This window comes from Orbicella faveolata, unplaced genomic scaffold (assembly GCF_042242905.1).
Source record: "Orbicella faveolata isolate gen_17 unplaced genomic scaffold, um_ofav_v1 contig_47, whole genome shotgun sequence".
In the NCBI taxonomy this organism is placed as follows: Eukaryota; Metazoa; Cnidaria; class Anthozoa; order Scleractinia; family Merulinidae; genus Orbicella; species Orbicella faveolata.
This window is the reverse complement of record NW_028301577.1, coordinates 2062585-2083270: the sequence shown is the minus strand read 5'-3', so window position 1 is coordinate 2083270 and position 20686 is coordinate 2062585. Positions and strand designations below refer to the sequence as shown.

The 20686-nt window shown below is 38.7% G+C and overlaps 5 protein-coding genes and 1 non-coding gene across 8 annotated transcripts in view; 4 read left to right on the top strand and 2 right to left on the bottom strand.

The window, feature by feature from the left end:
* Positions 1-27: 27 nt before the first annotated feature.
* LOC110057218 (uncharacterized) lies at positions 28-2887 on the bottom strand. Its single transcript, XM_020763804.2, has 3 exons — positions 2578-2887; positions 1486-1778; positions 28-1081 (listed from the first exon to the last, which is right to left on the bottom strand). Exons 1-3 carry the CDS (start codon positions 2756-2758, stop codon positions 275-277), a joined length of 1281 nt encoding a protein of 426 aa, XP_020619463.1. The 5' UTR covers positions 2759-2887; the 3' UTR covers positions 28-274.
* A 616-nt stretch (positions 2888-3503) lies between these two features.
* LOC110057209 (malate synthase-like) lies at positions 3504-8609 on the top strand. The gene is made up of 8 exons (XM_020763793.2): positions 3504-3622; positions 4660-4693; positions 5160-5573; positions 5987-6256; positions 6533-6711; positions 6911-7156; positions 7374-7535; positions 7978-8609. The coding sequence occupies exons 2-8, from the start codon at positions 4678-4680 to the stop codon at positions 8275-8277; spliced, it is 1587 nt and encodes a 528-aa protein (XP_020619452.2). The 5' UTR covers positions 3504-3622; positions 4660-4677; the 3' UTR covers positions 8278-8609.
* An 860-nt stretch (positions 8610-9469) lies between these two features.
* On the bottom strand, positions 9470-12839 carry LOC110057612 (protein GUCD1-like). Of its 2 annotated transcripts, none has more exons than XM_089278876.1 (3): positions 12581-12839; positions 11758-12092; positions 9470-10736 (listed from the first exon to the last, which is right to left on the bottom strand). In XM_089278876.1, the coding sequence occupies exons 2-3, from the start codon at positions 12030-12032 to the stop codon at positions 10358-10360; spliced, it is 654 nt and encodes a 217-aa protein (XP_089135002.1). In that variant the 5' UTR covers positions 12033-12092; positions 12581-12839; the 3' UTR covers positions 9470-10357. The 2 variants fall into 2 exon arrangements, with proteins under 2 accessions (XP_089135002.1, XP_020619869.2); XM_020764210.2 differs by having other exon boundaries at positions 12608-12839.
* Positions 12840-12877: 38 nt separating this feature from the next.
* On the top strand, positions 12878-15424 carry LOC110057484 (small nuclear ribonucleoprotein Sm D3-like). Its single transcript, XM_020764080.2, has 2 exons — positions 12878-13357; positions 14686-15424. The coding sequence occupies exons 1-2, from the start codon at positions 13036-13038 to the stop codon at positions 14754-14756; spliced, it is 393 nt and encodes a 130-aa protein (XP_020619739.1). The 5' UTR covers positions 12878-13035; the 3' UTR covers positions 14757-15424.
* A 2050-nt stretch (positions 15425-17474) lies between these two features.
* LOC110056802 (uncharacterized) overlaps positions 17475-20686 on the top strand; it is a 23368-nt gene continuing 20156 nt past the window's right edge. Inside the window, exons 1-2 of one of the 2 annotated variants that reach the window (XM_089278867.1) lie at positions 17475-17666; positions 19152-19330. The gene's annotated coding sequence lies outside the window, so the exon portion shown is untranslated. The remainder of the gene's footprint in view (positions 17667-19151; positions 19331-20686) is intronic. The other variant, XM_089278866.1, reaches the window with a different exon arrangement.
* Trnak-cuu (transfer RNA lysine (anticodon CUU)) lies at positions 19693-19765 on the top strand. Its single transcript has one exon. It is a non-coding gene; the product is annotated as a tRNA-Lys (tRNA).

Here is a 20686-nt window from a genome sequence, read left to right as displayed (position 1 = left end):
ATTTGTCATTGACAAAGAGGCGAAGAATCAGCTAATATTAACTTTATTCTCCTGATCAAATGAAATTGAAATGCAGTCTATATGGTTTCTCACAAAACATATTCCTGTGTTAACGTGAAATGAAAATAGACTGAAATAAAAACAGTGAAAGAAGAGGCATTACTAGGTAGGAACAAAGCCACTAACAGTAAATTTTGAGTGAAACTAAACTACTTAAAGGTCCCTGCAGACATTTATTTGTTTGTGAAAGTTTGTAATGTTCATAAATGCAGCCTTAAAGTTTAGCCAATGCAAATGCTGGTTTTTGGGTGAACTGCTCCTCTTCCGTTGATCCTTTCAGTGCTGTTGTGGAGCTTGTTCCACCACTGATTGCCATGGAAACCTTGTCAAAATACCCTGTGCCCACCTCTCTCTGGTGTTTATGAGCAGTGAAACCATATTTAGCTTGTGCAAACTCATCTTCTTGGATCTTAGTGTAGGCAGACATGCCATTGTCTCTATAATCACGGGCAAGCTTAAACATGGCATGATTAAGTGAGTGAAATCCTGCCAATGTAACAAACTGAAATCGATAACCCATTTTGCCGAGTTCTCTTTGAAACACAGCAATCTCTGCATCACTGAGATTGGCCTTCCAGTTGAATGATGGAGAACAGTTGTATGCCAGAATTTTTCCAGGATAACGTGCATGGATGGCATCAGCAAATCTCCTTGCTTCTTGTAGATTTGGCTTGCCAGTTTCACACCAGATAACATCACAGTAGGGTGCATAGGCCAGTCCTCGAGCAATGGCTTGATCTAAACCTGCTTTAGCACGGAAGAAACCCTCTGGCGTTCTCTCTCCAGTCAGGAAAGGCCTGTCATATGGGTCGATATCTGATGTGACTAGGGCAGCAGAGTTAGCATCAGTGCGGCCAACAATGACAATAGGGACATCCAATACATCACCAGCCAATCGAGCAGCATTCAACACCTTAATGAACTGTTGAGTTGGCACAAGCACCTTTCCTCCCATGTGGCCACACTTCTTTTCTGAAGCCAGCTGATCTTCAAAATGGACTGCGGCAGCACCAGCTGCAATCTGTTGACAAAATAAGCCAGCATTAGCCAACAAAATCCATATTTCAGTTTTATTAAATATACTCCTGGGCTGATCTAGTATTAAAGGTCCTAGAGACCTAACAAAGACGAAATGTCGGTCACTCAGGGCTAAGTTGATAGCATGACCCCCACCCTGATCTACACCCCTGGTTATTTCTCAACCAACATTAATTTGGTCTGTCATTGAATTATTGGTCAAAGACAATTTATTGGTCACTGGTAGTATCAGCAAAAACTTTCAAAAACATGTTCAATTTTATGTCCATGCACATGGAATTTGGGAGAGTAATTTGGCCGCTGAAGTAGGCAAAAGAGAGGCTTTGTTGGCAAAGGCAGTGAAATTAATGCACAATGGAGATCAAAGTTTTAAGGCCAGAAAATTACCATAGACTTAGTGAGTTCAAATGCGTTCAGTGGTCCTCCAAATCCAGCTTCACAGTCGGCAACAATAGGCAGAAAGTAGTCAATGTGCTTTTCAGTTCCCTCCATGTGTGCAATCTGGTCTGCCCTAATGAAGGCATTGTTGATACGCTCCACTAGTTTAGGTGCTGAGTTGGCAGGATACAAACTCTGATCTGGATAGGTCTGTGCAGCTAGATTGTTATCCCCAGCAACTTGCCAGCCACTCAGGTAGATAGCTTTTAACCCGGCTTTGGCCATCTGCACTGCCTGACCACCTGAAATCACAAATTTGTTTACTGAAAACTTTTTTGTTAAGAAAAAAAGAGGGGATTAATAACATATTTTGGGTAAAAAAAACACAAATTGAAACATTTTTTTTCTTATAAATATCTAACTGCAACTAATAATTGAACTATCATTTTCTATTCTCCTTTGTGAAAATGTTAAGGCAGCAACCGAAGAAGAATCTGAAATATTTTACTTTATTTCTACTATTTGTCTAATAATTTAATTTTTATTTTTCAATGATTTTTTCTTCTTTTACTCTTTAGGGGATCGAAATCAACTTCGTCACATACTTCTCATAAATATCTCAAGATGACCTTTGAACGCTGGGCTGTTTTTCGGATCTATATGCTATTGCGGTTTTTCCTTTACGTACATCCGTAGTTTTTGAAGGGAAATCGAGTGGAAAGTTGTCGAGTCACATCGCGCATCGTCACCGTCGCTTTTTCACGTCAAGGTCCAAAGATCATTTGCTCGTTGCGATGGATTTCCACGTCATTCGAATTTTTGGGTTGACGTGGCCGTGAAAACTCGAATAGAAAAAAAATTTAAGAGCTTCTGTTGATAAACTAGCGAAAAAAAGTTGTATGGGCATTTAAACTCTCGAAATGGAGCATGTCAAACTCATTCGGGCAAACCCCCAAGCAAATTGCGCGCCACATTGTAACATTCACCATATTTGGGAGAGAGAGAGTGGCTTTCACGTGCAGTCAAAACTAAGATCCGCCGTCAAAATTGAAATTGGGGAATCAGTCGGCTGGGAAATCAGACATGGCAACGTCTTCTTACCTGTAAGGGCTCCCATTGCGTTTATGTAAGAATTTCCTCCACGAGTCAAGTAATTCCAGAGCTTCATCGTGCCTCGCTTCGCCAAAGTGTGCTCGATCTTTAAAGAACCTCGCAGTCTTTCAACAGTTTCTGGGGTATAGTTCCTCTTGATTCCTTCATATCGCTGATGTTTGGAATACATTTTGGAGATGATCGTCAAACGTTAGATCTTGACTCTTGTGGAGTTGAAGATTCTTACTCAGGGAGTTGCTTCTCCGTGAAAATACTAAAAAGAAGTAAACCCTTTAGGTTATACAACTGTTTTGTAATTTTATGCCCGTGGACTTTGATCGTTCATCTAATCGGCGTTCCCATTGGTGGATAAAACAATCCATTGTTGCCTTGGTGCTTTTCATTGGTGCACACTTGTAAGTAGACAAAGAAACGCTTATTCCCTTGCCATTTTTTGTCGCAAGAACATGAATGGAATCACGAACATAGGGAACACTAGAAAACCTATTGAATGACTTTTAAGAGCAATTTAAACCTTGCAGAAACTACACTTCTTAAGTTCAAAAATTAAGATCTGCTCGATTGAAGATCCCGAACAGTTCAGCCAAAAGTTTCGGACATTTGTTTACGTCCCAGGAATCTGACGCAATATCTCTACGGGTTGCAAATGATTTGGTTGCTACGGACCTTGGATAACTCATCAATGTCTAGCAACAAGAACCGATAACTTAGATGTAGGATGTAGCAATTTGCAGTATTTTTTACTTTTATAGATACAAAATGAAGACCTTAACGCTCTCAAATACCCATATTATAAATACACGATTTCCTAGCGACCCACCACTACACCCCTCGTCACACCCCCGGTGTGTCCCCGGTACTTGCCCGTTACCCGCCCCTCCGTATCACCCTATGGCAAGTGAACTTTGTACTTTACGTAAAAACGAGGCAACTTCAAGTAGATCTTTTACTTGAGTTGTAAATTTGATCTTACTCATAGGAAAACCTGGGGTTAAACGCAAGTTTTCTCCTTCAAAGAGCTCAGCAGCTACCCGTAAGTACCGAAAAGAAATTGAAATTTACGTTAGGCTCCTTTAGAGTCTGCTTTTTCATCTCTGATTTAGCTGCAACTTTGTTTTCAACGTGTCAAAAGCTGTCACGTGTCATACGTGCTCGATCTTCTTCGATACTCTCCTCTGCATTTTTACAGCCAAAATTCAAACATTTTGTGTAGTAAGACGTACTGCAAGCATCACCTTTTGAAATATTGAACAAATTTAATTTTTTAGTGGCCGGGTATTCTGAAGTTGCTTCACTCGGGCTACCGTAGCAGACTAATTAACGTGAAGGCAATAAGCCTGAACTTTTTCATGAGTTGTCACGAAATCTTTTCCTACAGAAGTTTGTCCACGAAATTCCAATTGCACGTACAATGCATGCGTTTGGGAGGTTTAAAGGCCTTTTGAGGTGGGATGAACCAGAATCCTCCCTTGTTGTCGTCTTTTCTTACCTTTCAGGTTTTCGCGCAGCTTTGCATGATAGTTTTTCATTTTTGCCTTATCATCCTGATCCGTGTGATAAATTTTCAGATATTGATTGCCCAACCCCTTGTCAAAACATCACAACTATCTAAGGTTCCAATATGTTCCTGTAGAATTTGTCCATGCTCACCCCACTGAGGGTTTTCTTAGTCTCAACATCTTCTCCACCCCTCTGAGAATTTCAGTTTACCTTCAGTTGATTCTTTCCATCATATGCCTTTGACCTTTGAGACCCTCTCCTCCTCAGACGTTCCAGTGACCCACTGTATGTATGAATATTTTCTGAATCCATATATTATTAAGTCATAGTCGTGTAACTTGTCACTTCTTCTTGTTGAAGGCAATTTGAGATGTTTTGATTGAAAATTGTATTATTTTAATAACAGATTTGAGAGCTCACCATGTTATTTACATGCTGTGGAAGTCGTACAACTCGCCAGCATTGTCTCGATCACCTTATTCTCTGAAATTGCGTAGTACCTTCCTAATTCAAATCGCTTGGTTATTAGTACCGAGACTGTGTTGACAGTTTTCATTATTTCCCTCTTAGTTTTCAAGAACAGAAACTATGAGGTGTCCAAAAGGTGAGCTAATATCACTTACATATCAGGGATCAATATCATGATTTGTACTTATGTTGAAACAGTGTCATTCATGATTAGTAGCTAACATTATTTACATCTATTTATTTCTTGATACACAATATTTGATGGTTTGACAGAGTTTGACAGATCTTCTGAGGAGTTTCTGTTACTGTCATTAATGACATTTCATAACACAATAAAACAATGCCAACTAAGAAGTACTTTAGGTACAAAAGTTGTAGTTATGTTCTGGCAAACTTCAAGTTTTTTATGAATCATGCAACATTATTTTATGTCAAATCATATCCTGTTTTTGTTTGGTCTTTCACTGGCATAAAGTTTACAAAGACAAACAGTCAAAATGTTAACAACTTAAAATATTCAAATACCTATTTCAAGTTGTGTTGGTCTAGTTTACTGGGGAGATAATTTAAAGCATATTTTCGATTCTTGCTTTTATCATCAGGAGTTGAAATAACTGGTGAAATAAAGCCAGAGTACGATCAGATTCTATCCTATGAAGCTCTGGAGTTTTTAGCTGATCTACATCGCAGTTTTAACTACCGGAGGAGAAAGCTGCTCAGAAAACGGCTTGAGATTCAAGAAGAAATCAACAGTGGCCAACCAATCAAATACCCCGAAGCACGTCATGAAAAAGACTGGAAGGTGGCAGCAGTTCCTCATGACCTGCAGATGCGACATGTTGAGATCACTGGGCCTACTGATCGTAAGATGGTCATCAATGCCTTAAACAGTGGTGCCGACATGTACATGGCTGATTTTGAAGATTCACTCACTCCTTCTTGGAAAAATATTGTTGAGGGGCAAATCAACCTTTTGGATGCCAACAGGAAGACCATTAGTTTCACTAATGCTGATGGTAGGTACAAGTCAATGGTCCCCATAACACATACTGTTCAAAGCACAAATAGCCTCTGGAAAGATTACTTTCTTCACTTTGTTTGCACTTGATTTTTCTGGTGAATAGTGCCACCCAGTCCCTTTTCTGACACTTGTGTACACCTGGACAATAACCTGTTGTTTATCAAAGGAAATGAATGCATTTTTAAACTTATGTCAGAGCCACCATCAGGCACTAAAAATCTTGAGCACATTTTAATTAACACCTGTATATATCGTTGTACCCAAGAAAAAATGTTTCCTTCAAGTTATTTGAAAACCCTATTGTGTTTGTCTCCTCTATAACAATAACTTACAATAATTTCATTTTTATTAGTAATGGCAATAACCATTTTAACATTGCTTGTTTTTTACAATGTATTAAATGATAAGGTTCAGAACGTCGTTTGAAGGACAAGACAGCATGTCTGTTAGTTCGTGTACGTGGTTGGCATCTGGATGAGAAGCATATCCTGTGTGATGGAGAACCCATGTCTGGAGCGCTGGTAGACTTTGGTCTGTACTTTTTCCATAACGTCCATGTAAGACTTGCCAATGGTTCTGCTCCTTACTATTACCTTCCTAAAATGGAGACTCACCAAGAAACAAGGCTGTGGAATGATGTGTTCAAATCAGCCCAGGATTACATGAAAGTGCCTCAAGGTATGTTTCTTTTAGACTGTCAGGGCAAAGTCAGAAATCTGTCTAGTTAACAAGCTCAGCCCATGACAAGAGAGTAGATTGGGTTGGGAAGATCAAATTTTCTCTGAATTTGCTAGCATTTTTAATGATTTGAAGACACACCCTACCCTTGAGGTGCTGTTAATAACCCTGATAATTTGTTATTTTCAGAGAGGTAGAGCCATTACTTGTTAAGAAACAGCTCTTTGAAGATTGTAATAATAGTAATTCTACAATTTAATTTGTTTGTCTCAACAGGAACCATCCGTGCTACTGTTATGGTAGAAACTCTGCTCGCAGGAGTTAACATGGAAGAAATGCTTTACGAGATAAGAGAGCATTGTTGTGGAATGAATGCAGGAAGATGGGACTACATATTTTCAGCAATTAAAAGATTCTCAAGGAAACCTGATTGTGTCTTACCTGATCGTAAACAGGTATATCTGGAATGGTTAAAATTTAAATTATGCTTAACTATCAATGGAACATTTCATGTCATTTCATATTTTGTGGTAGACCATAATAATAATGTTGACAGAAACATATCGTTGTGGCCAGATGTAAATTAGTCATTCAAAAAGTCCAATTAAGGTAAGCCAATACTGACCATGGACTCTTGTTTTTTCCTCTTGTTAGATATCAATGATGGTACCATTCATGCGATGCTATACAGAGCGCCTTATCCAAGTATGCCATCAGCATGGTGCTCATGCAATGGGTGGAATGGCTGCTTTCATTCCAAGTCGAAAAGATGAGAATATTAACAAGATGGCTTTTGAAAAGGTTCGTCAGGACAAGGAGCGTGAAGTGGCTGATGGCTTTGATGGAACTTGGGTGGCACATCCTGATCTTGTACCTTTTGCAAAGGAGATCTTTATGAAGGTGGGTTTAATTTGCCCAATTCCACATATGAGCTAGGGTTCTTTTACAGAAGATGTTATCTGGTAATTAAAAATCAGGCTGTTCTGTATAAGATGGCTTGAGACTAAGTGTTAACTGTTGCAGATGCAAATTATGCACATTATATACACTACTAGTTTCGTTAGAGTAGGTCTGAAGCTTAAGAATTATTTACCAGCTGATGTTCCTGTCGCTGTAGGGTATGCAGGGTGCTAGTCATCAAAAGCATCGTCTACGTGAGGAAGTGAATGTCAAGGTTGAAGAAATCCTTTCAGTTTCAGTCCCACAAGGATCCATTACAGAGGAAGGAGTCAGAGTGAACATCAGTGTCGCACTGCAGTACATGAACAGCTGGCTGTCGGTAATGTCTTGATATTACCATTTCCTGTATTCTTCTTCCCATGGCTGACTGCTTCCAACCTGCATACCACTTACTACACACCCCCTCCTATTTTAGTAGTTTACTATGCAATAGATTAGTGGTCGTCATTTTCTATTGTAAGGTTGCTTGTCATTCTTCATCAAGACAGCAAACTACTGCAGTAATATTGTAACCTACAGGACCATATTACCTTACCGGCAAATAAATTAATATGTCCATTATCATGCTGCTAACAAAAATACTTACGTAAGGCAATTTCCTGCAATCTTCAAGAGTGGCCAATTTTCATCACATGCACTATCACAATTTGACAGCTGCAATGTACTGTCAAGACAAGCTAGAGCAAGCCTTGCACTCTTAAAAGAGTCTCAATATGTTAAGTAGTTGCCAATCTTGATCATCTTTCCCTTTCCTTTAACAGGGTGTTGGGGCAGCAGCTCTAAACAACTTGATGGAAGATGCAGCCACAGCTGAAATTTCACGAGCTCAACTATGGCAGTGGTTGCGTCATGGTGTACGGCTTGAAGATGGTCGTCCATTCACCTCTGAGCTGTACAAGACAATGCACAAAGCAGAAATAGATAAACTTGGAGGAGCATCAAAAGCTCGCTTAGGGCAGGCTTCCCAGCTTTTGGATAAGTTGGTTCTGTCTGAGGAGTTTATAGAGTTCCTTACAATCCCAGCATATGAGCTGCTGGATAACCCCTCAGCCAAACTGTAACAGATTATTAACTGGAACATTTTTCTCCAGCTCTACTTCTCAGTCATGGGGTTATGTTCAGAATAGTTCAGGAATAATCCAGTGTTACCTTGTCTCTAGGGCATCGGATGCGTTAAAAAGATTATATGAACCAGTGAACAGATGCAAAAGACTAGTGGCAATCAGATGAATGTTGAATTTAATTTTGACCTTTGTAAAAGAACATCGTGTTAGCAATTATAGTTATGGCTAAGCAGTTAATAATATTGTTCATGTGATGAAGTGGAAGAATAGTACATTGTTCATCTGTCAAGAGTGAAATATTGAAATAAAGCAAAATGTTGAGAAAACAATATGGGGATGTGCTGCTTTTGAACCTTTTTACAGACAAGTGCTGTTCCATTTTTGGGGTTTTCATGGGCAACATTCATTGAAGTTGACCTTACTAAGGTAGATTCATGAATCTATTTGTTATACTGTTTTATTATATGGCTGTGTCTCACAAGGACTGGGGACTAGCGAATTCACGAATTTGATTGGCTGAAATCGATATTGACCATGGTCTAGATTTTCCCATCTAGACTGGTTTCATTTTGCGTTGAAACAGTAACAAACTAAAATACAAAAATGTTCACCATTTTCTTTTAGTTTCTTCTCAATCATTTATGGAAGTTCCAAAAGCCTGATGACAACAAAAAAGTAAAGAGGACGAGCAAATTTTGGCAGGTTTAAGTTAAGCTCATCGCCATTCGCAAGCAAAATGTCAACAAACCAGTTACATTAAACGGATTAAAGTTTTCTTCTTTGCCATATAATAAACATCTTATTAACCGAGCTAAGTCGGTCTGTATGGGAGAATCTTGACCTCGGTCTGTACTCACGACCTCGATCAAGATTCTCCCATACAGACCCACTTGGTTAATAAGAGCTAAGTAAAGACTGGTTGTTCAGCGTCTTACATGTAATATATCTCCAGTCAACACAGAAAATTATTATATTTCAGCGTTTGGGATGGACATGTTTGATCCATCCCTCACTAGAAAGTAACAGTCGGTTTTCTAATTTATTCTCTGCACAAGGGAATTCAAATATTTGCACGTCTCACACTTCTTGGCACAGAGGACATGTTCTTTAAACATCATTCCCTTTATAACATTGAAAACTGTTAATCAAAAGTCGAATACTATAGTACAAGACAACCTCACCATAGATATTTTACTGAATGATTGCAACTTGCAAAATTACTTAATTTCTTCACCTTTTGATAACAAGTTTTAACTTGTAAACACTGCTATTCAAATTTGAACCCTCAATATTATTAGTGTTTACATATTAATTACATACTACCAAGTGATTCACAAAAATGAACCATAAATTTAATGATTATTAAATACAAAACTTGCATGGAAATTTTGCCCATATTACTGGGCCTATAGTTCAAATGTTGTTATTCTCGCTATTTGCATGCCCCATGCTATTACACATCTTATCTTAGTAAGTTGATAAAGGCATGACTGTGTTTTAAAGAACTGAACTCTAACCAAAGGAACTCTTAGATGGAGGGATGAAGAGGTGATGCTGTAATTCTACACTCCAAATCAAAGCTGACTGCAATAACATTTCAAAGCAGAAAGAACATCCCCCATTCTATTGAAAAAAACTGGTTGGAGTTTCAAAATGCCTTGTGAATAATTAACAATTAGACCCGTAGCCCGCAAGGACTATGGGTCAATAGCCCATGAGGCAAAGCCGAATGGACTATAGACCCGTGGCCCTTGAGGGCAAAGGGTCTAATTGTTTCAGTACCACCCAACTAGTCGGACAGAAAAGGCAATAATAAAGTTAGCAAATGCAAGTTGAAGAAATATTTATTTGGGAATAAAACGAAAGAAAGCATCACGCTTGATTACGCCAATATCGCCACTCGAGGACTATTACTAATAATCCTTTAGTAGCGCAGCCAATTAAAATGCAGGATTTGCATTAGTCCACTAGTGGTGATACTAATCAGAATTATTGCCTCCAAATTTCCAAAGCATGAATTTTTTTTGTATAAATTAAGAAAAATAAATCTGATTTATTTGAAACTTCTTGACAGAACTCATATTTTGTCATCGCCATTGATAAATGTCTCCTTCATAAGTTCAGGTTCCTCTAATTTAACAAATACAATGTCTTCATCAGTTCCATAACTGTGTCTAGCTGTTTCAAACATGTCAAACTTTGCACAGCAAAGATCTTCATTGAATGATGGATTCTTGTAATAAACACATCGTTTTTCAGCATCAAATCCACACAGTACTATATAATGGCCACAGTAGTCACTCTGACGTGACAGACATATACAGTTGGTGAGCATTCTTAGTTTATTTGGAGAAAAGACTTCACACCAGTTGCAGATCAGAGCATTTGAGTTGACCAGTACTATGGCAACATAGCCCTTTAATAATCTTGAAATGATTTCCTCTAATGAGACACTCCTGAAAGAAATGAAAGCTATAGATAAGCTGACATGACCTTTTATGGGTGGGCCATTAGATTACTGGTGGGAGACAAATTCCAAAAAAATCCAAGCATGTGCTCAAGATTCTAAACATAATATAGAGATAACAATGGTTGTGAAAGAAACTCCCTGCCTACTGAATTTTGTTGTATATAAGTTAAGTATTTTAGTTAGACAAAGTTAAATAAACCGTTTATCGAGCTGGCATGAAAAGTAATTTCCTGCAGGGGTAGAAACCATCTAATGGTCCCCCTTGTCTCTCATACAGCATGAATTCCCACTAATTTTTTCGGCTCAATGCCCTAAAAATTGAACAAAAGTTCCCGCTGTGGACCTGTTGAGGCTCAACACCCTAAGTGTTGCCAACGCTTTTTAACCCCTAAAAGATACGATGAGCATTCACCGTCCTTTTTTATAAAGGAGTCTCCCCCGGGGGGTCAATGACATAGTACAAAATCGGGATTTTGTAATCAGGCTGTTCCTTTCCTTTTAGACGTAAGATCCAATAATCAAAATAAAAACTCTACCTTAATCCAACGCGATTGCGATCACACACGCCTTGGATGTTATGAAAACTTCAGTATCTATTGCTGTTATTTTCATTCTTATTTCTAAAGATAAACTATCCACTTCATTTATGTGTACTTTGTTTACATTCAATAAACATAAGCCACAACACATTTTTCGGCCTGAATTCTGACACGTATTTTTGTTTTCCCTCCGTTTGAAACATTTTAAACAAGTAAATGCCCGCTTATAGAAAAAAAAACTGAATATTCTCGACTGAAATTTTGGAACCTCTTCGGAGGTTCGCTCGTTAATTAAACGAAATGTACACGTCTGGCGCAACACGTCAAAAGACGTCAGACCGGTCAAGAAAAAATTACACATCGCAAACAGCTTTGTCACGAAAATAATTCAAGACTGACCTCTTCTTGCTTACAAATTCTGAGTCAGCAAAAATGTAGTTATTCATTCATTGCCGGAAGAGAACTTACCGTTTTTCGACCTTCAGTCCCAAAGTCGGAGCGAGAGTAAACAAGCGATTCACTCTGGTTTCATCGAAATTGAACGTCCCTTCGTAAAATGAGTTCTGTCCGTAGCTCGGGTCTACACCCAGAGTTTTTGTACAGAAAATGTAGTCCGCTTTATAATCAGTGAATATGCTGGCAATGTCGATGGTCCAGACACTGGTTCCAAAATTCTTCCCGGCGCAGATCTCTTCGTATTCCGCGTTGTCGAACTTGTTTCCTAGGAGTTTCTGGAGCACCATCAGGGAACATGCCAATCCGCAGTCCCATTCAGTTTTCTGTCTTACATGAGGCAATTCGATCTGAAGACGAAACATTTGAAGAAAATATATGTTTCTAGCATGTATCCCGTTGACTTGCCCCTTTGTATTGTACACTGGCTTGCGTATAAGGAAGGTGTAGTAGACGAAGTTCTAAAGAAACACAATTTATCCGGAAGAGCGGGAAGCGAGCGAGTTCGTCCGGTTTGAACTTGTTGTTTACAAACAAAAATGACCTAACCCCTACCCCCAGCGTACAGGAGCCGTCACGCAATATTCGGAGTATCTTCAAATGGAGTAAAAAAATCTAAAACATTTTTTTATACAAGTAAAAGGAAGAAAAGTAAAGGGGCGATAATAAATGGAATAAGTGGAACACAAGAGTATATCGGGGTTAACTTAAGACTGGAATAAAATTTAATATATAAGCTTATACATTTAAAATACAAAAATATCCTCTCTATGTTAATTACTTATTTCCCAATGTTCACCAACTTCAATAGATTTCCAGAATTGATAAATAAACTTACAAGTAGTTTCAGGTACAATTTTTATACCTTGAGCTTTTTGCCCTTCATCTTTCGTTTTCTGGCTAATGTGATCTTGCACCCTGGCATTTTTTGTTCCAGTCCTTCCCTGCTTCACTTTTCTGTCTTTAAATGTTAACATCATTCTTCAAATGAGACGTATTCGCGTATTTTATCACTATTTAAGAAGTGTGAGCGTACCATTTCACTCATTTCGAGTGTTTAGAAACTTTCCTCCTCAGAAGGAAAGGACAAGGCTCGGCCACTGAGCCCTAGAAAATTACTCTTCTTCCCAATCTTCCTCGGACAGTAGCGTTTGGCAACGTCTCTTTTAGGAAACGAGGTTGTGGATGTTTGTTGGAGAGCCTTCTAAAATCCGATCCATCTACACTTTTCGAGACCTTTATCTTGACAGCAAGATTGTTTGAAGGAATTGCGGATATTCATATTAGTCAAAAATGTCGATAGGTGTGCCTATAAAGATTCTACACGAAGCAGAAGGACATATTGTCACGCTGGAAACTATGACTGGCGAAGTATACAGAGGAAAGCTCGTTGAAGCCGAGGATAACATGAATTGCCAAATGTCAAACATCACGGTGACCGCGAGGGATGGCAGAGTTTCACAACTGGAACAAGTTTTTATTCGTGGAAGCAAAATTCGCTTTCTGATTCTTCCAGACATGTTGAAAAATGCTCCGATGTTCAAGAAAATGACACAAAAGGGGTCTGGCAGTGGAGCGGCGGGAAGAGGCAAATCTGCAATTTTAAGAGCACAAGGTACAGTAGAACTTACTCATAGCAGTTCAGTGTTAGCCCTCTGTGTTGTCCTTTACAACAAGGGGCTATGACTGAAATATGAACTCGGACCAGACATTGTAAATGCAAGTTGATTAAGTTGAACTCACTGTCAACGTCTTGGAGATGTGTTTTCAAATGAAATCAAAATGCGAGCTTTGTAAAATCAAAAAGGTAGCTCAACAGATGAACGGGTTAAGTCAGTGACTTATGTTTATGTAAGCAACTTCAAGGCCATCTATGTTTTGCAGAAACCTAAATGAGGGTAGGTTTGTATAGGATTCAAACCCATGACCTCTGCAATGCCACTGCAGTTCTCTACCAAGTGCGCTACCAATTCAACTGAGAGCTGTTCCCTTTGTAGTATTCTTGTAGAAGATAACAAAACATGGAGTGAAGTAAATATGCATACTAGTTATGCCTTAAAGTGTTATACATATCTCTTATTAACCAAGTTTGAGGCCTGCACTGGGAGAACATTGGCCTGCCCTAAGCTCTTGACAGTATCGGCTGAGTGCTGCAAGGTCTGTACAAAAAGACTGAGGGCTAATATTCTCCCAGTACAGTTCCAAGCAAGCTTGGCTGATAAGAGATTTATTACACGACTGAAAATGTTTAGAAAAAAATGCCATGATCAAAGACTGGAAAAAAGTGCACAATTCTGATTGGGAGCTGACTAGCTGTATAATCACATCTGATCTTAACAAACCAGCAGGGAAAGAGAGTTGGAAGAAAAGGGAAATGAATCTTGTATATTTAAGCAAGTTCTTTCAGAGACATTAGCCATAATGCCTGGTCCAATTCTTAGAGAATATTGGACCAGCAATGGAGCAATGTGATTGTTTGAATTAAGTTATTGACCCTCTGAGCTAACTTGGTCATGTAATAACATGGAATATCCCATGATTCTCTTGTATTTTCTCGGTATTTGCACAAACCTTTGGGCAAGTGCGTATACCAAAAAAATACAAGTGACAAGTGGGGTATTCCATGGTATACCACAAGAGAGCGTTGTATAACTATTTTATACCATGCCATAGAAAATACAGAGGCCAAATTATTGCAGGAATAAGATTGCAGAGCATGGTCAGAGGATTAGGTGTAATACTGTGTAGTATAAAACAGCTTTCCTGTATTCCAATTGGCTGTATATTCTATGGAATGGTATATAAATATTGTATATGCATTTGAAATTTAATACAACCTCATAAAAGACTGTTGCTTTTATTCATGTCTTTCTCTGATTTCTATAATGATAGAAATGGTTAGAATAAACTTTGATTTTACCATGTGTTCTCGTTTCTCTACAGCTGCTGCCAGAGGGAGAGGAGGTCCACCCCGTGGGGGTAGAGGAGGCAATGTCTTCCAGAGAAGAAGATAGCTTCTACTTGTGATGTTTAGTTAACAGAAATAAAGAAGCAATTTCTAGTGTACTACACATGTAAATACGACTTTTGTGAAGCAAGTGGTGTAGAAAGCTGTTCTGAAACAAAGTGCAATGAAACAACTTCAGTAATTCCTCTAAACACCTCTGACCACTTTTTGTTTTAATTTACAGTGAATATGTGTGTTAATTTGTTCTTCAACAACTCTGATGTGTATAGGGGGTATTAGGAATAAAAAGAGATAGCTTAGTTTTTAATTTCTTGTAATAATTCCTTACATTTTGTAGTTTCTCTCATGTTATGTTTGTTCTACACATACTTTGTCCATCCTAAACTCTTAACTTCTTTGTGGTTTTAGTAAAGTAAATAGTCTTTTGTAATAACACTTATGAAACAGCTTACAATGTTTTCATGTCTTTTATGCAGATACTTAAGGTGGTTTTTAGCCCTTAATTTGCAGTACTGGGCAACTTTTAACTTTGTCTTTAAGTATGGTTAACCAAACATGTAAAGGCAGTGACGACATTTTGAATTTTTTTTTCTAACTCTTCAGACTTTGAAAGAAGGGTAATGACATTTTGTAACCAGTGAGAAGAGTTAAGTTATTTGAGACTGCTAGGAGAGTAAAACTTTCATTTTAATAATATCAGGATCTGATTCTCAACTTGTGATGTGATTTTCATTTTCACAATTTTTTTTAGGGCATGTACTTTCTCTGAACTCAGTATCTCATCAAAAGTGATTGTCCAACGCCCACACTTTACCTTTAAATTTGTATTAGAGATTTTAAAGGGAGGAATTTGGTAACTTGTTGTTAGAATTTGTTTAAAATGGCATATGCCAGGCATGCTAGTCACTATGGGTGGTGAATGGTCCTTCAAAGCCAGGGGTATCACCAAATTTTTGTTGAATTTCATTTGTACAGCAGTCTTGGTCTCACAAGTTATGTAAAAAGTTACAAATGTTTTTGCTTCACATAAAAAAAACTCTAATCCCTTCTTGTGAAGTCTCGGATTTACCACTTCCAATCCTATTAATATCTTATTAGGCAGGCTAAATCTTGAATTTTCAATATTTGGCAAGCAAAATCTTGAATTTCCAAATCTTGAATTTTCAATATTTGGCAGACCAAATCTTGAGTTATCCGTCTTTTCAGGGTTGCTTGTTAATCCGAGGTTAGCGTTAATTGTCTTTGAGCACTAAGCAGGATCCCCTTGTCCCTTATTGAACTTTATGTTTTCTCCCATATTTGTTTGTTTTGCTGACAAGCTAGTATGCTAGTTTTTAGAAAGGGTGGGGTGGGTGGCCAAGCCATAGCAATTTTGTCCAAGGGGGAAAGGCTCAATGAGCTTTAACCCTATGTGAAGTACCAGCCCGTGAGACAAGGTCAGACTACAACACCGGGAACTCCGTGCTCTTTGCTTTGCGATAAGGTGCGGGTTCTTTAATGTCCCTTGCTAACCATGTAACACTGAAGATGCAGAAGACGGGGCCTACGGTTTATAGTCCTTGTCCGAGAAGACTTGAACGTCTAACCATTTGCAGATGTAATTACAAAGGTAGCACATTCTCAGTTCCCGCACAGCAGTCTGGCGCTCTACCAACTGAGCTAACCAGGCCGCGGTATTTTAAGAGCATTCTTAGAGTTGTCGGTTCTTGCGAAGTGAACCAAAAAAATAAAAAGACCCAATTATGTAAAATTCAAAATTAGAGTCTTATTCATAACGATGCAAACATGCGTGGAAATCAGGTTAAGTCTGCATACGAGCCAAGTGGCCCATCAGACCGGCTCTTATCTCGGTTTCTGTAGCATAAAGCGACTAGGAGTATTTCTACTCCCCCCCTGGATGGGATGCTGGTCCATCGCAGGGGTATCCCCAGCATAAGTTCGCCGGAACCATTTCTACACCCGAGTGGAGAGAGAGACTTTGAGAGTAAAGTTCCTTGCCCAAGAACACAACACAATGTCCCCGGCCAGGACTCGAACCCGGACTGCTAGATCCAGAGACGAGCGCACTAACCATGAGGGGGGGAATTATCGAATTTGATATTCAGGTTAATTTTTTTGCCCAAGCTGGACAAAAAGTGTCGAGCTTGATTTCGGAAGCCACCAATGTTTGTACAACGATGGCATAAAATAAAGACGCTCCGTGTCAGTGTATAAGAGCGGTCGCCATGGGTTACTAGGAAGAGAACAAGTCTGGGTACCACTAGAGCTTTTTATTTTTCTTCCTCCAAAAAGGACATCATAGCCTTTATACTGCAAAATAGTTTGAACTGCGTGAAATATATGAAACAGCTCGAAAGAGCAAGAATACTGCTTACAAGAGTAGCTTGTGTAGCTGGCAGCGCCTTAGTAAGGCGCTACGCAGCCTGTGTCCAACCCGTGCCAGAGTTCCAAGCACTCGATTTTACTGCTGACCAAATATCGAGGGTTTTGTGTACGCTGTTCAATACAAAATTAAAGTAGTTACAAAGGAATGTAACCAGTAAACTAGTCTCTAATTCTTGACGTTTTGTCATCGAGATATCAGACGTGAACCTGTCAAAATCTCAAATTTAATAAAGAGCGTAAACTAACGCGGAAATTTTCTTTGTGGTATATGTTGTCGAGCAACCTTGTTTTGTCGAAATTTGTTTCAACGTTGAAAATTGAATTGATTACGTCAAGCAGTACAAGCAAACATTTTCAGGCGTTTGACAGTAATTAAATATGCAAAGAAATTTTCAGTAGTCGTTTACTTTTCAGCCATTAAAGCAACAGGATGTTGACCACGTATGTAATCTGTCTTTACAGCACCAACTTGTGAAAAGCTCTTCTTGCTTGTAAAACGTATGTGGAATTCACCCGTCGGGCTTGGACTGAGAACTACGGAGTCTTGATTTAAACTGTTTTCACCATCCAGGTTAGTTTTCATTTGTTTTAACAGATTCTTAAGTCTCCACAAGATAAACTCGGTGACTCATTTTCGGCTTAAACTCGTAAATTTCAGAGTTGAAATTGAATTTGTCAGTTTTTTAAAGTTGTGTTTTCAGTCATTCTGGCACTGTCTTGATAACGAAAATGCACGTTATTTTTTTGTTGCCTATCGGCTGACATTCACCAGATATAATGAATGTTTTACACTGGCTCAGTAGCGCGGAATGTTTGTTCAACAAGTTGCAAGCATATCATAATGTCGTCGTTCGTAACATAACTGCCACTTCTGTCCTGCAAGAGATTAAACTCTCATTCCCGATTTTGACCTGTGTTAAAGTTCGTCCCGTGTCCCGTTCGTTTTGGCTGATTATGGCCAAACAAATAAATAAATAGTTAACGTTTGCGATGGTGGACCCAAATATTTCAAGCGTCTCGTGTCAGACTTCGCCGGTTCTGTAGTGAAAAGGGCGTTTATCGCGTGAATGGAATTCAGTATATTGGAGTTGCAACGATTATGAAACATGCATAGACTCACAAACTTGAACGTATAAACATTCTCTTACTTGGGCGATTAATAATGGTAATAGGACTGAGTGGAGTCCAATTCGGTCTGTAATCATACGAGTGATTAACAAAATCGGACTGCCGCGAAGCGGGAGTCCGATTTGTTAATCACAGTTTCCCACAAAAGTAAAAGTTTCATTTGATAAAGAGCTTTTTATTGTCAATTTAAATATCATAATTATAAAATATGGAGAACAGCTCGCAAAATGGCTGTCAAGTCTCTTTCAAAACAGTCACCAGAGACTAAACCTCCACAATTTTACAAAGTCAGTCTCTTGAATTGTTTACCATAGTGATTGTAATCAATGTTGTGATTGCTGGATTTAGTGGAGAGGACTCAGAATGATTGGCTCATGTAACTGTCCGATTACAGGTGTCCGATTACAGCCAACTGTCCGATTACACTGTTCGATTACAGCTTTGCAGATTAATTAGAGCAAAATACAGCAGTTTATGCACCAATCACATTTGAGGAAGTTGTAATTGTTATGATTAAACAGGAACAGGGACAAAGTTCATTACATCGAGTTCCTTTACTGGCTGACGTCACTTTACAGGAAGTCTTGAAACATCCGCCTCTTCCAGGCGTTCGGTTTCCAAAGGAGGACAAGCGACAAAAATTAAAGTGGTTGCACTGATTTTCTTTAGCTGTTTGTAGACTGAAAGAGACAATATTTACATTTGCCAGCTGTGAATGGCAAATATATACTTAGCCAATAAACAACTCTACAGCACAAAAAGTTTTGGTAAAATCGTTGGGAGGCACGGTAGTATGTAAAGGTTCTGAGGTTCGAGGTTTGAACCCTGAGAATCCGTTTTGTTTGTTTGTTTGTTTGTTTGTTTGTTTGTTTGTTTTTCTACAGTCTCTGTGTGTTCTCTCAAAAACACAGCTCCTTTCTTTGTCTAGCTATAGATAGATGGGACACTGACCAACTAGTCGTAGCAGGATTTGCTAAGGCTAACACATACAATCTCTCCTGTATTGGAGGATGTCGATCTTGCTGTTGTTATTGTACATCAGCTACTTCTAACTTGCAAACATTTCAAGGAATCCTGATGTTGCATCAAGAGAGTTTGAAGTGTAAGGTATAGTTAATCTCCAAAATTGGCCTTATTCTCAGGGTAATTCCTAAGTTTATTTTTAGAAATGATATCTATATAGGTCTTCCCGTTGTTAATATTACCATACATGTTACGTAGATATATTTTGTAAGTATGAAATTGTGGGTAAAGCCGCTTGGGCTATCCACGTCAGAAAAATTCACCTCACAGGACTGACTATTTCGAAACTCTACTGTTGGGATTTCCGAAACCGGGAGTGATCTAGAAAATAACTTAAGAGTGCCTTAATTTAAAGACTTCACACACTTGTCACCAACAATAGCCACTTTCAAATAGTATTGCTAGCAAAAGTGGTTATTATAGTTGCGAACACCAAAATGCAACGTGCCCGGCTAGCTCAGTCGGTAGAGCATGAGACTCTTAATCTCAGGGTCGTGGGTTCGAGCCCCACGTTGGGCGCTGGCATATTTTCGTGACTTGTTTTAAACCACTTATGGTTACTCTGTTTGTAGCAATGCCTTGAGCCTCTTTTTTAAAGTCAAATTTGGTGTGAAGGTTTTCTTGATAACACTTTGAAGGAAATGCCTCTTCTATGCGTTCGGTTTGCAAAAACCGGAGAAAAGGAAAAAAATAGAATTCTGGCTATTTTTTAAAAGCTTTTTGTAGACTGAAAGATACAATATTTGCATTTGCCAGCTGTGAATGGGATATTTTTTTTCTTTTGTTGTTGTTGTTAAAAACAATACCTATGAAGATAAGGTGATATATACTGCCTAATAATGAGGTAATACAGTCGACCCTTCGGTTGTGATCACCTCTCGTAAGCGACCACCTCTCCTCAGCGACCAGTTTTCCAAAATACCAAACGTTTCCAAGTCAAATCACCATATTTGGAACCTCTTGTAAGCGACCACCTCTCGTAAGTGACCGCGACCACTTTTAGAACTAAAAGTTTTAAATTTTCCTTTGTTTTTAACCTCTTGTAAGCGACCAATTGACAAATAATAGAGCCAAAATTGGATAATGTGTTGAATCGTATTCCTGCCTAGTACAAGAAAGGGAAATTTCTCAATGGCAAGAACCGAATTTTTTCTCGAAATTGACTTTTACGACCTTTTACATGAATAAAAGTTGCATCGGCATTGGCGCATTGGTAAGACCAAGAGAAAACAGATCGTGGTCTCTTGGTAACACTCGGCAGTTACTCGTACGAAAATCTAAAGTCCCCTATTGCATATCAACTACTTCTAACTTGCGAACATTTCAAGGAATATGTTGCATCAAGAGAGAAAGAAGTGCAAGGTAGTTAATCCACCATATTCTCAGGGTAATTCCTCAAGTTATTTTTAGAAATGATATTTATATAGGTCTCCCGTTGTT

What these genes read in the sequence shown, in the direction of transcription:
- LOC110057484 (XM_020764080.2), top strand. Translation starts at nt 13,036, where the DNA reads ATGTCGATAGGTGTGCCTATAAAGATTCTACACGAAGCAGAAGGACAT. An exon ending in TGCAATTTTAAGAGCACAAG is followed by an intron (nt 13,358 to 14,685) that starts GTACAGTAGAAC and finishes GTTTCTCTACAG; the next exon opens with CTGCTGCCAGAGGGAGAGGA.
- LOC110057612 (XM_020764210.2), bottom strand. Translation starts at nt 12,667, where the DNA reads ATGCCAGGGTGCAAGATCACATTAGCCAGAAAACGAAAGATGAAGGGC. An exon ending in TGAAGGGCAAAAAGCTCAAG is followed by an intron (nt 12,093 to 12,607) that starts GTATAAAAATTG and finishes TTTCGTCTTCAG; the next exon opens with ATCGAATTGCCTCATGTAAG. An exon ending in GGACTGAAGGTCGAAAAACG is followed by an intron (nt 10,737 to 11,757) that starts GTAAGTTCTCTT and finishes CATTTCTTTCAG; the next exon opens with GAGTGTCTCATTAGAGGAAA.
- LOC110057218 (XM_020763804.2), bottom strand. Translation starts at nt 2,758, where the DNA reads ATGTATTCCAAACATCAGCGATATGAAGGAATCAAGAGGAACTATACC. An exon ending in CGCAATGGGAGCCCTTACAG is followed by an intron (nt 1,779 to 2,577) that starts GTAAGAAGACGT and finishes TTGTGATTTCAG; the next exon opens with GTGGTCAGGCAGTGCAGATG. An exon ending in TTGAACTCACTAAGTCTATG is followed by an intron (nt 1,082 to 1,485) that starts GTAATTTTCTGG and finishes TTTTGTCAACAG; the next exon opens with ATTGCAGCTGGTGCTGCCGC.
- LOC110057209 (XM_020763793.2), top strand. An exon ending in TAGTTTCACTAATGCTGATG is followed by an intron (nt 5,574 to 5,986) that starts GTAGGTACAAGT and finishes TTAAATGATAAG; the next exon opens with GTTCAGAACGTCGTTTGAAG. An exon ending in TCTTACCTGATCGTAAACAG is followed by an intron (nt 6,712 to 6,910) that starts GTATATCTGGAA and finishes TCCTCTTGTTAG; the next exon opens with ATATCAATGATGGTACCATT.